General features: G+C 48.9%; 2 protein-coding genes across 7 annotated transcripts in view; one reads left to right on the forward strand and one right to left on the reverse strand.

Annotated features, from left to right (window-relative positions):
• Window positions 1-635: 635 nt before the first annotated feature.
• Window positions 636-8445, forward strand: Ghrh (growth hormone releasing hormone). Of its 4 annotated transcripts, XM_050151168.1 has the most exons (6): window positions 642-750; window positions 3475-3561; window positions 4324-4423; window positions 4689-4793; window positions 6721-6837; window positions 8319-8445. In XM_050151168.1, the coding sequence occupies exons 3-6, from the start codon at window positions 4344-4346 to the stop codon at window positions 8335-8337; spliced, it is 321 nt and encodes a 106-aa protein (XP_050007125.1). In that variant the 5' UTR covers window positions 642-750; window positions 3475-3561; window positions 4324-4343; the 3' UTR covers window positions 8338-8445. The 4 variants fall into 4 exon arrangements, with proteins under 4 accessions (XP_050007123.1, XP_050007126.1, XP_050007125.1 ...); XM_050151166.1 differs by lacking the exon at window positions 3475-3561 and having other exon boundaries at window positions 636-750; XM_050151169.1 differs by lacking the exon at window positions 3475-3561 and having other exon boundaries at window positions 636-750; window positions 8322-8445.
• A 5185-nt stretch (window positions 8446-13630) lies between these two features.
• Rpn2 (ribophorin II) overlaps window positions 13631-14610 on the reverse strand; it is a 37734-nt gene continuing 36754 nt past the window's right edge. For all 3 annotated transcript variants that reach the window (XM_050151160.1, XM_050151159.1, XM_050151158.1), the window contains one exon: window positions 13631-13763. In XM_050151160.1, the coding sequence (XP_050007117.1) occupies window positions 13751-13763 (13 nt within the window). In that variant the 3' untranslated portion in view covers window positions 13631-13750. The remainder of the gene's footprint in view (window positions 13764-14610) is intronic.

A 14610-nucleotide genomic window follows, 5' to 3' on the forward strand; every position in this document is an offset into this window, starting at 1 on the left:
GAACAATGTTCCTCAGGGAGAAATGAAACACTTATTGGTAAGACTGTCTGCTCCAAAGTGAAATACAGTTGCGTGTGGACAAAACAGAATGATATGAACTGGAAGAGGCACAGTTTTGGGAGGATGGACAAAGCCATGGCAGCGCTATAAATATTATAATTACTGGAATCTCAGTATTATTCACTATTTTCCTCAGAATAGTGACATTCAACATTCGATTCCGTTCACCCCCTCATAGACAGAGGGAAAGTTTGGTATGGACCTTAATTTGTGGGGGCACAAACACCACTTTTCCCCATTAGAGATCATCCGTGTCGTGCTAAAAACGGCGCATTAGATGACTCGTGCGTAATCGACTCTCTGACGCGGACGACGCTCAGAGAAATTAAGGTATAAATGTGAGCGCGCGGCTGTGGCTGGAGCAGATGCCTGAGGTCAGTGGGACCCGAGCAGTCCTCAGACGGAGCCGGACACCTGTCGTATTGGAGGTGAGAGGGAGCGGTCCTGGGGGAAGGGCTGGGAAGGGACAAGAAAATCTGACATCTCACCAACTAACGGAAACCAAGTCAAATGGCCCATGGCCAGCCTCCAGGTCCACGGATTGGTGAGGACATGAAGTTCCCGTTCTGAGTGCAGTGACCGCTCAGTAGAGACTCTGGAATGTGCTTTTGGTGGCTGATGCCATGTAGGCACTGTGGGGAAGGCATGACACTTGGTCATGGAGAAGAGGCAGAAGTGTCGCAGGAATTGGTGAGAGGGGAGGGCGCCCTTGGGGGCTCCTTCCAGGGTGTGGGGTAGGCTTCTGGGTTGAGACACGAGCTGGCTGGATTCTCCTTTCAATGACAGGACTCAGCCGTGCATCTGAAAGCAGCCCAGTTGCTGTAGAGATCGATGTGGCTCATCGATCACTGAGAACCAACTCAGTGACTGCCTGGAAGCTGATATCGTTTTGCTTTCTCCCTCAGTTGCAGCCTTGCTCCTTGCTCTAATTTTCAGTCATAATTATTGGGTTTTGGAGGCTTTTATGACCGCATGCCTGATCCCTACACCTCGCTTGAAAATAGAGCTGAAGTACTTATCGTTATTATTGTTTTCCACCATAAGCTGCCTCAAATCCTTCTTTGGCACTTGCTTCCTCATTGAACACTTAAGATTTCGTGTGTGGTGTGGTCCAGTCTTTGTCTAGAACGTGCAAAGCCCTGGGTTCTGTCTCCCACACCACAGAAATGCTCAGCTTCAGACTTTCTTGCACTTGAGGTGTTTTTGGTTAAATGACTTCAGGATTGAGAATCTCGACACTTGGCAGTTCTCAGTTGCAAAGGAGAACATTTAACAAAGGTGGAAGAGTCCCTCGGGGGTTTTACAGACCCTTGTTTGTGTGGACATCAGAGACCTGACCTGTCATTTGCATGGATGTGTGTCTAGAATTCTTTTTGTTATTATTATTTATTTGTTTTAATTGTAAGTTTTTAAAATTCGTTTTACATACCGACCACAGTTCCCCCTCCCTCCTTGTGTCTGTAGAATTCTTGTGGTGCTTGTGGCAGGAGGCTGTCAAGAGGTGTCAACTGATGAGAATTGATGCCCTCTTCTCCCAACACCCAAGACCTCAGCTATGTCCAATCCCATAATTAATCACGCCCAAGATCTAGAGTACCTTAAACCTTGCCAGAATCAGCTGAGTTTGGGCCACTCTGTCACACGGGTTTGGGCCACTCTGTCACACGGGAGAAGAGTTGAAAACTATTTCTCTGGTTGTTTCTGTTTGTTTTTGTTTTTTGTTTGTTTGTTTGAGACAGGGTTTCTCTGTGTAAACTTGGCTGTTGTGGAACTTGCTCTTTAGACCTGGCTGGTCTCAGATTACAGAGATCCACCTGCTCCTGCCTCCTGAGTGCTGAGACGTGAGTGCCACCACCACCCAGCCCAAATGATTCTTGTTGTTCCGGTCTTTATCCACTGGGGTTGGGCAACCCCACGCAATAGGTTTGCATAGCTGGGGTTGCTGTAGAGTCTGGGCCTATCCCTGGGACAAAAGGCAAGTGTTGCTGCTTCTGCTTGACCAGGCTGTGCAGCGACTGAGCCTTCTTATGAATGAATGGGGGGGGGTGTTGCTGGACTTGTGAGAACTGTTCCCCCAAAGTCTGCTCTCTAATAAGGTTACTTCAACTCCTTGGCACCACTGGTACGCAGAGGGAGGTGCCAGTCAAGCAAGTGTTCCTGTTTGTTCCTCTTTGGAGTTCTGGGAGGCCCCATGACAAGGAGCAAAAGCTATCCTTTTTTTTTTTTTTTGACCCCTCTCCCAGGTGCAGGTGATAAACCCTGAACTAAGCCTCATGAATAGGGAGAACTGTGGCTAGTGTATTGCGTGTGAGCAGGAGGAAGTCCGCTGGCCTGGGAAGTAAGGGCCCACTCTGAAGATAATTTGATGGGGAATCATCTGAGAAATCCCTTCCTCCTCCTTGACTCTGGTGTTGGCTGTGAACTGAGGCTGACAGTCCAGCTCTGAAGCCAGGCAGACAGGCCTGTAGGCGGAGGTGGGGACAGTGGGGTGGAGGTGGGGGATGGGATTTCCTTTTGAACTCTAGGGAGCAGACAGGAGGGAAGGAGGCAGAAGAGAGCTTAGGTTAAGAGCAGGGCCTGGACCTCATGCCAGAGGGTTTCTGATCATGGGAGTAAAGAGATCAGGGGCCAGCCGGGCACAGTGGTGCACACCTTTAATCCCAGCACTCGGGAGGCAGAGGCAAACAGATTTCTGTGAGTTCGAAGCCAGCCTGGTCTACAGAGTTTGTTCCAGGACAGCCATAGCTATACAAAGAAACCCTGTCTTGAAAAACAGAGAGAGAGAGAGAGAGAGAGAGAGACTGAAACTAGGGGTCTGGAGATGAGACATGAAGGAGGTGAAAAGCCAATGTGTCATAGAGAGACAGGAAATACAGTGCTTATAGTCAAGGCACCTTTCCTATGCCCAAAGAGTTCCCTGTTTGGAAAGTCCACTTCTGGAGAGGCCCAGCCCAGCTGGGAAAGGAAAGCCGCAGTGTGATACATGAGGAAGACAGGGAGTGCAGAGACTAGAAACAAGACAGTCACATGAAAATGTACCTGAGAGGCCTGGTGTGGGGTGAGGGACCCGGGACCACAGTGAACAGTTCCTACGGGTGCTTTCTGGAACCCAAGGCATTCCTGACCAGAGAAGGCCAGAATCTGCAGAAGGGGCCTGTTGTCTGAAGAGAAGTGAATCTAGGCGGGCATTCTGGACTTGGTTAGTGCAGGTCCTGCCTGCAGAAGTCAGCCCTCAGTGGAATACGGGAGAGAGAGGAATCACGGGAATGGAGGGGTGCCGCCTTTCAGGGACCAATCAGATCCTCCAGAGCAGAGATCCTGGAGAAGACCCAGACCAGGTCAGGCCAGAGTGGAAAGGAACATCTTCTTGAGCCAAGGCAGCTCTTCCCCTAATGCAGAGCTTGGTGTTCACAGGGCCCCAGTGAAGGGCAATTATGAAGTCTGTGAGAAGATTCTGGCACACTCACCTTGATGCTCCATCCTTCCCTTTCAGAGCTCGGGGTAATGTAACAATTCTGCCAGGTGTGGAAGTACATGGCTGTAATTCCAGCTCTTAGGAAGCCGAGGCAGGGGAATTATGAGTTAGAAGTCAGCCTGTGCAATACAGTGAATTCCAGGCAAGCCTTGGCTCCATTTCTAGATGCTGTCTCATACCCTACCTTCAAAATGTCAGCTTCCAGGACAGGAAGTTTCTGTCTTTCCTCCAACTCCACACAAACTGAAACGGCATGAATCTACCTTCTGAATAAGTGTTAGGTGACCACAGCAAGAGTTTCTAGGGAGTTCCTTGGGGGTGTTTCTTCTCACCTGTCCTGATAATTATGGTTATTATCTCCATTTTGTGGCTGGGGAAACTGAGGCTCAGACAGGCTAAGGCACCTGTAACGGGGAGCTCAGGTAGTGAGAGCAGAACTAGGATCTGAGCATGGTATGGCATCCTCTGCTCCCTGCTGTCTGCCAGCCAGGGGGCTAGGCTCTCTCCTGTGTCTCTCCTGAGTGTGTGTGTTCCCTCACACCTTCCAGGAGAGGCGGTTTCCCTATGTTAACTAATTTTCTACTCAGCCTCATGAGGTGGCTACTGTGACTTCATTGCAGGCAGGGAAGCCAGAGCTGAGGATAGACAGTGTTGGATTTAAATCTAAGTATGTCTGACTGACTTCCAAAGTCCCACAGCCAAAGGACGAGGACCAGGGCATGTCACGGAGTGGTGCCCGGGGGACGCTGTGACTATGTCTGAGTGTGCCTTCCTGGTCTCTTGTGCAGGTTCCACCCAGGAGTGAAGGATGCCACTCTGGGTGTTCTTTGTGATCCTCACCCTCACCAGTGGCTCCCACTGCTCACTGCCCACCTCACTGCCCTTCAGGTAAGCAGCCAGGATGCCTATACCTCCGGGACCTCCCCATAATAGTGGATGCTAACTGGAGCCACCAGCTGTGTCTCACAGGGCCCACTGCTCACCTCAGGCAGGGACCAGTCACGGAGCCCCGGAAGACAGGCAGCCAGGCTCCGAGTCTCTGTGGGCTTGAGGGGAACACAGAAGAACAGAGGGAGGCCTGTTAATGAGATACAGTGTAGCTTGCACTGTCCTTTCCCTGGGCCCCATCCTGACCTCTGACCCTTTTGCACAGGATGAGGCGATATGCAGACGCCATCTTCACCAACAGCTACAGGAAAGTTCTGGGCCAGCTATCTGCCCGCAAACTGCTCCAGGACATCATGAGCAGGCAGCAGGGGTAAGCAGACATTGTAGTAGCCTTCCCTAGTCTCCTTGCACGAGAACTGGGAAGGTCTGATGCAGGAGGTGGGAGCCAAGCTTCGTTTCTTCCCTGACACAGTATATATCGGTGGTCCTCAAGCTTCCTACTGCCGCGACCCTTTAATACAGCTCCTCATGTTTAATACAGACCCTCAACCATACAAAGGTTTTGTTGCTACTTCATAACCCTAATTTTGATACTGTTCTGAATGGTAATGCAAATATCTGGTATGAGACCCCCAAAGAGGTGGCACCCCACAGACTGAATTTCACACAGGCCGAACGTCCGCTTACCTTCTGTGTGCCTCTCCCTGTCCTTGGCTTCAGCAGTGACAGTGCTGATGGTCATTGTTCCTATCTGATCAGGACTCCAGGCCAGAAACAAAGACGAGGCATGGGGACCTGCGCATACATGAGGACTCAGCTGGGGACACAGGAACCTGTGCCAGAGCAGCCTCTATAAGTCTCTTCTCAGACCTGTGAGGCCAACTGTCACCACCTCCCAGACAGACCCCATGTGTCATCTCTAAAGGATGCACAGAACGTGGCCAGGCAAAGATCCAAACAGCCTGAATTTGTAGTTTTTGTTTTGGAAAACCTTTAAATATACACAAAGGTTATGGGGATGGAGTTAGCTTTTGCGGAGGGTCTGAGTTCAATTCCCAGTACCCACATGGAGGCTGACACCTGTCTTCGACTCCAGTCCCAGGGCATCCTGGCCTCCATAGGCACTAGGGATACATGTAGGCAAACAACAACAAAAAGCCCGTACACATAAAAATAAATAAGTACAAAATTTAAAGCTACAGTAGTACTCTTAGAGTCAACAGCGCCTAACATTTTATCATTTTTTCTTAGACCAGTAACATACACATACACATCTAGACACATGCACGTTTCCCATGATGATGGTCTCATTTTCACTGAGCCATTTTTAAGTTTCTTATTTCTTTTGACACAGGATCTTGTATAGCTTAGGCTGGTCTTGAACTCGATATGTATCTGAGGATGACTTGCTTCTGAGCCTCCTGGTTGCAGGCTTGCGCATTACAGTTCTCAAGCCCCCCCCCCCCCCCGTGGCGCTTGTGTCTCCTAACATTTGACAAACCACACCCCCTCCTGTCCTCAGGGCCATGTCACTCACGACATATAGTCAAATTTCATCAGTTGAATTATAATCCTTTATTATAATTATTTCTTCTCTGACCCTAGACCCAGCGTGGGATCCAGCTCCATTTAGTCACCACCATATCTCCGTTTTCATGGTGGCCTTATTTTATGCGTATCATTTCTCATGTATGTCTGTGCACCACATGCATGCCAGGGTACCCTCTGAGGTCCAAAGTGGGCCTTGGCTCCCCTGAATCTGGAGTTATGGATGGCTGTAAGGCACCATGCAGATGTTGGGAATCAAACCTGGGTCCTCTACAACAAGGGCTCTTACCTGCTGGGCCATCTCTCCAGCCCTTTGCATATCTTTGAGTTTAACCTGGAAGATGCCTGATGTTTTTGACTTGGGCAACTTTGACTGGTAGATGTCATTGCTTGCTAGACGGTCCTTCACTGTGAACCTGTCCAAGGTACCTTCATAATCAGCACCCGCTGTGGCCACAGTATCAGAAGCTGCCACACAATGGGTTGTCCTGTAACTGGTGGACATTACATTGGACCACTTGTTTAATGTGCTATCTATAAGATTAGCAATCTGTGGGGAGGGTTTTGCAGCGGTACACATATGTGTGCTCCATATTTCACTGCCGTGCACGCTGCTCCCCAGGTGTTGCTGAATGCAAGTGGGTTTCCTAAGAATCCACAATCAGATACTGGAATAGCAAAGGGCTACACCCCTGACTGGACAGTCTATCCATTGACAACCTCATTGCTTCTCCTTCCCCAACCCACAGGGAGAGGAACCAGGAAGGAACCAGAATACGGCCTGGCCGACAGGTGGACAGCATGTGGGTGGACCACAGGCAGGTGGCGCTGGAGAGCCTCTTGGTAGCCCTGCTGCAGAAGCACAGGTGATGGGAGCAGGGAGAAGGGGGGGGGATGTATGATGGGGGGGGGCAGGGAGGAGGCCAATAGATTTCTGTAGGGACTTTAGAGACGTCCTTCCTTCTGGGTTTCTAAGAAAAGCAAAGAATCACCTCTAAAGCACTCCCTCCCCCCGCAGGCCTCAGGGACAGGGAGGGATGTGTGAGGGGACTGTACGACGGCCACTGCAGTGTCCAGTGCAGACCAAGAGGTCAGGCTCGGCGTGTCTTGAAATGTCATCAGTGCTTCTGGTTTGGGTCTCAGACCCTGAGTTTTAACGGGTATCCCAATGGACTGCATTGTGGCGGTATGAAGGGTACACCTCGGATCCCATGTGAAGCCCATGAACCTATAATGCCCAAGACGGGCCAGCTTTGTCATGCCCAGTGGCTGACCAGAGCAGGCAGAACACTGTCATGAGAGGCAGAGGCAGAGCTGACCATGATGGTCATTCCCCATCTCAGTGGCCCTCACATTTCCACCGGGAGTCAGGATAGATGGAGAAGTTTCCCCTTTTACAGAAGAGGAAAACTGAAGTTAAGTGGAGGAGGCAGGGTGGGAGAGACTAGCCGGTCCAGAAAGAAACGCTGCATTCGACAGCCTGACTGTAAACCGAGCGCACGGTGCTTCATGGTGCAGTTCTGTCGGGTGCTCCCACAGCAGCCTTAAAACAAACTCAGCTCCATCGGAGCTGGCCATGTGCCCCTCACCTTCCTTCTGACCTGATTGGGCACTCGGAAGCAGAAAGCTCACCAGCTTCACTGTCAGGCGGATGATGAGGGTCGGGGGTGGGGAACCAGACTGGAGGCAGTCTTCCAGAAGTCCTGAGTTAAATTTCCAACACCCACATCACAACCATCTGTAACTGTAGTCCCATGGGATCTGATGCTTTTTTCTGGTTTGCAGACATACATGCAAATTAAACACCCAGATACATAAAATCCATACCTAAGTAAATAAATCTTTAAAACAGCAAGTTCAAGGCCAGCCTGGGCTACCCGGTAAATTCCAGGTCAGCCTAAGCTATGAGACCCACCCACCTCTGCTATCCTCCCTGACAGGAAGTTGCCAAGCTGTTTGAGCCATTTTCTCACTTTTGTAGCAGCCGGTCAGCGGATACTGTGTGTGAAGGCCTAGGCTGGGGATCAGCTGTGCTCAGATCAGGGGTAGCAGTGAGGATTCCCACTTGTTCTTGTGAGGTTGTTCATTCAACTTGTGACTAACAGAAAGGTTTGAAGGGTGTGGCACATGTTTGTCTGGGAAGAAGCTGGTCCTGTCTAAGGGTCAGAAGGGAAGTGACTAGCCCAGGGTCTCAGTGGCAGCAGGTTAGCAGTGCAGGGGCTAAGAGTGGGATTTACATTTCCACAGCCATGAGCATCTTTCTGGCCACTGCCTCCCACCTCTGGGAACCCAGAAGCTCTGCCCCTGCTTACCAGAGTCTAGATTGAGTGTCTCTTTCTTTCTACAGCAGGAATTCCCAAGGATGAAGCTTTCAGCAGAGGCTTGGGCCACCCACACCCCAAACAACTGGACCCAGTTACTTCCATTTCAGTTTTGACTTGATCCTTTCTCTGTAAATACAATAAAATTCCCTATCCTGATCTGCGCTTCAATTTCCTTATTGTCCATCTGATTTTTCAAATGTGGTTTATGTGGTTGTCTCTCCCAGGTTTAGCATCACAAAGCGTAAGAATATAGCTGGAGATGGAGAGCAGGCTCAGATGGTGAAGTTCTTGCTGTGCAAGCAAGCATGATGACTTGAGTTCGGTTCCTGACACCCGCATAAAAACCAGGTGACACGGGAGCACATGCCTGTGGTCCCAGTAAGGGAGGGGTCAAGGAAGACATCCCTCAGGCTCACTGGCCAATCAGTTTAGTTTAGTCTGTGAGTCCTAAGACCCAGTGAGAGACAATGTCTCAGAAAACAGGTCCTTGGCTACACAGTAAATTCCAGGTCATTCTGGACACACACGACATTGTCTCCAAAAAAAAAAAAAGGCATTTTATTGTAAGTAAACCTTAAAAATTGACAACCATAGCAAGGTGGTGGTAGTGAACGCTTTTAATCCTACCACTCAGGAGGCAGAGGCAGGAGGATCTCTGTGAGCTTAAGGCTAGCCTGGTCTATAGACAGCCAGGGTTACATAGACAGACCCCGTCTTAAAAAAGAAAAACAGAAACAAATAACAACAATAAAAACAAACTGGGAAGCCTGGATGATGGGATGTCCAGAATGATTAAAAGTGTAAAAATAACCGCAGCATTCAAAATTGGATGGGACTCCCACCTCTTGGTTTCCCCAGCCAGCCCAGTTCACTGCCAGCAGAAAGGGAAGCCCTTGACTTCAGTCCTGGCAAGCCTGCAGCCAGGTCTCCCATCTCCCAGCATCAGGGCTAGGAAAGACCACCTGCTACACCCCCAACCCCACCATCACCCCACCCCCGCCAGCCCCCAGCCTGGGGCAGGAAACCTGCCAAAGTCTGGGACAAAGGAGGAGGTGAGCTGGATGGGAGACCAGCTCCCTGGTCCCACCTGCTCATCTCTTTCCCTGCATGCAAAAACTCGGGACTCTATCAACTTTCAATTAGTTTTTCAAATGAAATAATGACCGCTGAGAACCAAGGCTACTTGTGGGTTTTGAGGTGAATGCAATTACAGAGGGCAAAGCCACTGTAGCAACCCCGGCCTTTATCTCCATTAGCAGATGGCTGCTTAAGACAGCTTCTCTCCATAGAGAATGGGAGCTCCCCATTCCCGAGGGGCCCTACTTAAGACTGAGGGCTATTTTTATTGCACTAAAGATGTTTTCGAATCAATGGAGGACTTGTCCTTCTCGTGTTTGTATTAACTTGGAGGTCCCAGGGAGGCTTCCTCCATTGCTCCCTACAGCTGCCCTTTGGAGGGGGGCAGAGCCCCGCTTACTGACAGGCTGCCCACCAACTCTACGACTGGTACCAGGACACATACCCAGGAGGCAGCAAAGCCAGGGACTGATGCTGTGGGAAGGGGCATGCTCTTTGTGGTTGTAAGACTTCAGGTCCCTCAGAACTGGGAGCTGGGACATCAAGTGACTTAAACTATCAGGTACAGGTGGACTTGGAACAAACTGCTCACTGGGCTTCTGTAACAGGGTCCAGGATGTCATCATCACGACACAGGGCTCTTGATTTATGGTGGGGACACACCAGACTGAAACCTGGGTAGCCATCAGAAAGTAAAAAATACAGTCACAAGCTGTGCGTGGTGGTTCATTTTATAATCCAGTACTTGGGAGGCTGAGGCAGGAGGGTCATGAGCTCCAGGTCAGCTTGGGCCACACAGTGGGACCTTCTCTCTCGCTTTGTTTTTTGAGGTAGGGTCTCTGTGTAGCCCTGACTGTCCCTGGAACTTGCTCTGTAGACCCAGGGTGGTCTCAAACTTGCAAATCCACCTGTTTCTGTCTCCTGAGTGGTGGGATTAAAGGCATGGGCCATCACAGCCCAGCTTGGACCTTGTCTTAAGAAACATTTCAGTCCTAATTTAGGTAGGGAAAGGATAAAGTGTGCTGGCTGTGAAAGCAGCATGAGTCCAGTTAGACCCCGGTGCCAAAGAAACGGCCAGATTCTCACAATCTCACTGCTGGAGAGAAGGAACTAGGCAGACCTCAGGGGCTCAGTGGACAGCCATGCCCACTCATCCAGCTAGGAGTTAAAGTGGTTGTGAGCTGCCCCATGTGGGTGCTGGAAACGGAATTTAGGAGTCCTCTGCAAGAGCAGTATCATCACAGTCTTTTCTCTGGCTACCCCAAATCCAGTCCCCCCCCCCCCCCCCCCCCCCCCCGTCCCCCCCCCCCCCCCCGAGACAGGGTTTCTCCGTAGCTTTTGGTTCCTGTCCTGGAACTAGCTCTTGTAGTCCAGGCTGGCCTCGAACTCACAGAGATCCACCTACCTCTGGCTCCCGAGTGCTGGGATTAAAGGCGTACGCCACCACCGCCCGGCTTCAAATCCAGGTTTTAAAATCTGAATCTCTGGGGGGGGGGGGGCTGGAGAGATGGCTCAGAGGTTAAGAGCATTGCCTGTTCTTCCAAAGGTCCTGAGTTCAATTCCCAGCAACCACATGGTGGCTCACAACCATCAGTAATGGGGTCTGGTACCCTCATCTGGCCTGCAGGCATACACACCGACAGAATACTGTATACATAATAAATAAATGTTAAAAAAATAAAATCTGAATCTCTCAGAAAATAATTTGTATGAGTATGAATGTGTGTGCATGGGGACCAGGGGTCAGCTTCGGGTGTGTCTGTGAATGTGTGTGCTTGGGGACCAGCTTCGGGGGTATGTGTGTCTGTGAATGTGTGTGCTTGGGGACCAGGGGCCAGCTTCGGGTGTGTGTGTGTGTGTGTCTGTGAATGTGTGTGCATGGGGGTCAGGGATCAACTTTAGGCATCATCTACCTTGTTTTTGAGAACTCTTCTTGCTGGCCTGGGTTCACTGACTATGGTAGGAGCTCTGGAGATTTACCTGTCTTTGCTTCTCCACTGTTGAGACTACAAGCATACTCACCGTTTAGCCATACTACTGGGGTCAAACTCAGGTCCTCAGGCTTAAGCTATAGACACTTGATGCACTGAGCCATTTTCCTATCCCAAAGTCTCAAGTTTTTTTTTTATTTATTATGCATACAATATTCTGTCTGTGTGCATGTCTGCAGCCAGAAGAGGGCACCAGACCTCTTTACAGATGGTTGTGAGCCACCATGTGGTTGCCGGGAATTGAACTCAGGACCTTTGGAAGAGCAGGCAATGCTCTTAACCACTGAGCCATCTCTCCAGCCCCCTCAAGTTTTAAATGTTAGCATCTATTAACTATTATCTATTAACTACCATGAATAAAACAAAACACTTAAAAGTCTCTGGGTTGCAGCCTTTGGGAGAGGTAAGACCTCCAACTGCAGAATTCCTGTTAGAACTATCCTAGAGTTCCAGGCTCTCCTTCCCCTTCCCCTACCAAACCCCAATTTCCTTATCACAGCAAAATCCAGTTAGCCAAGAAAGCAACTCCTACACCCCAAATTTAATAAAGATTCTGAGATATAGCTCTGTCTAGCCCTGATCTCATACTCAGCCTGCTTCAGCCTGAGTGGATTACAAATGCAGCATACCGCCTTTCAGTAGCATTAAAGACAACAGGCCAAATTTTAGCCAGGCGGTGGTGGTGCACGCTTTTAATTCAGAGGCAGGTGGATCTCTGTGAATTTGAGGCCAGCCTGGTCTACAATAGCTAGTTCCAGAACAGGCTCCAAAATCCCGTCTCGAAAAACAAAACAAAAAACAAACAAACAAACAACCAAAAAACAAAAAAAGGGCAATGGGTCCAATTCTAGTCATATACATTTGCTCTTTTATTTATTTAAATATTTATTTATTTATTTTTTGTTTTTCGAGACAGGGTTTCTCTGTGGCTTTGGAGCCTGTCCTGGAACTAGCTCTGTAGACCAGGCTGGTCTCGAACTCAGAGATCTGCCTGCCTCTGCCTCCCGAGTGCTGGGATTAAAGGCGTGCGCCACCATCGCCCAGCCTGTTTTTTTATTTTTTTAATAATCTGTATTTTATGCACATTGGTATTTTGCCTGCATGTATGTCTGTGTGAGGGTGTCACAATCCCTGGAACAGGAGTTATAGACAGTTGTGAACTGCCATGTGGGTGCTGGGATTGAACTTAGGTCCTCTGAAAGAACAGACAGTACTTTTAACGCCTGAGCCATCTCTCCAGCCCACTATATATTTGTTCTTACATATCGCTCCATCAGTGTCCAGGTCTCACTGCAGGGGTGCTGGGGTAATGGATTTTTACCCAAGTTGTCAGGGCTACGGTTTCAATTAGAGTCCCTCTAAAATTATGTTGAAAGAAATCCCCAATGAGCTGCATGAATAGGTGGGGCAACTTGCACAAGTGCGTGGATTAATACCTTTATTCAAGGGCCCGGGAGAACTAGTTATCAGCTTGTCATTTTGTCCCTTCTGCCACCGGGAACAGAGACAGCACCAGCATCATCTAGAAGGAACAGGCTCTCTTACTGAATACCAAATGTCCCAGTGCCTTCGAGTTACAGTTCCCAGGACTGTAAGAGCTATTTATCTATCTTACTAGTTATATATTATTTATCGATCCACTTATTTTACTGTTTATACATCATCTATATTACTGCTTATAAATGATCTATTTCACTGTTTCTGAATTACCAACCTACTACATGGTATTTTGTCACAGAAGGACCAGATGGAGGCAGTCAGCTTTCTTTTTGGAGCCAATTCCAACCCTACATGCCAAATCTAAACATTCAAGGCAAAAGTCTAGAGCAGGTCCTTGTGGTTGAACACAAAGGATCTGTAAATACAAGTGTGGCTCCTACGAAGTGCTCACTGCCGGAGCAGAAAGGACACAGGGTTTTCTAGGCACTCTCAGTACTGCTAAGAAAGATGAGCAGGACCAATCAAAGACTGCTGAGATACTAACAGCCCAGCCCCAGTTACACCCTCACATTGCACACTCTAGGATCCGTGAATGGGATAAACTCTCAACCAGACCTCAGTCCTATCACCATTCTCTTTATTCCAAAGTAGATGAATTACAGATTTCAACCTTTCTGTGTAACATCTGGGTAGCCTGGGACATTCACAGCATCTTGCCAGGCATCATGACAAAGGGACAGACAATCTGGGCCCAAACACATCTGCTCTGTAAAACAGAAAGTGGAAAACAAGTGAAAAGTGTAGCCACAGCTAGACTTCTTTCTCTCTTTTTAAATAACAGACTTTTTCATTTTCTGTTTGTTCCCCTCGCTGCTCTCTTCGCACTATGAATCGTCTTCACTCCTTGTTCAACAACCACTTCAGGTCAGGTCTTCAACCTTCTGGAACTAGTGTGCTGTTCTGGAAGAAAAGGAAGACAGACACAGTCACTGATGGTTTCAACTGACGGATACAGTTCCTAAGCGGGACAACAGGAAGATCAAATTCCTCTCCCACTGGAAGATGTTCCTGACAGGGGGACGGCCGTGTATCTACTGGTTCCATTTATATAGGCCCCATTTCATTTCAAAAAATAACTGATGCCTATGGGGCTTGAAAACCATGAAGCAAATCTGACAACTAAGGAAGGCATGAGAAAGTAGAGATGAGGTAATTCCAGGCACACCCTCATAGTACAGGCCGAAAGACAGGAGAATTCAATCAGAAAGAGACAAGTTTAATCCTGCCGTACAGACTCAGCAGCTAACCCAATACAGAATGAGTATGAAAAATGGTACTTGGTTCACAAAAACCACTGCTTTCCTTTCTTTTCGTTTATTTCTCTCTCTCTCTCTTTTTCTTTTTCTATTTTGGTACATAGGCTGGTTGGTTGGTTGGTTTGTTATGGTGGGGTATTTTTGGTTTGTTTGTTTGTTTTGTTTTTGAGGTAGGGCCTTGTTATGTAGCTCAGGTTGGTCCCCAACTTATAATCCTCAACCTCCTGAGTGCTGGGATATGCACTTCTCAGATGATATGAGAATCTCTCTGCCACTTCCTTCCCACCTTCCCTTGACTCTCAGAGCTATGGAAGCAGGAGAAATTGATAATCCAAGCAGAACGCAACCAGAAGGTGACAGCAGCAAGCGCATGGCAAGCAGGAGAGGACACTGTCCTCGGTGGGCAGTGGGGTCATGGTGGGGACTGGAGAGATTATGTCTGTCTCACAGAATGGCAGGCTGCAAACAATTGCTAAAGCAGTTCCCAGGAG

Source organism: Alexandromys fortis, unplaced genomic scaffold (assembly GCF_014885135.2).
Source record: "Alexandromys fortis isolate MF-2015 unplaced genomic scaffold, M_Fortis_MF-2015_v1.1 scaffold_27, whole genome shotgun sequence".
NCBI lineage: Eukaryota > Metazoa > Chordata > Mammalia > Rodentia > Cricetidae > Alexandromys > Alexandromys fortis.

Bases quoted from the DNA above. Each gene is read 5' to 3' on its own strand.
- Ghrh (XM_050151166.1), top strand. From the start codon at position 4,344: ATGCCACTCTGGGTGTTCTTTGTGATCCTCACCCTCACCAGTGGCTCC. The intron at 4,424-4,688 runs GTAAGCAGCCAG...CCTTTTGCACAG, and splicing joins CCCACCTCACTGCCCTTCAG to GATGAGGCGATATGCAGACG. The intron at 4,794-6,720 runs GTAAGCAGACAT...CCCAACCCACAG, and splicing joins ATCATGAGCAGGCAGCAGGG to GGAGAGGAACCAGGAAGGAA.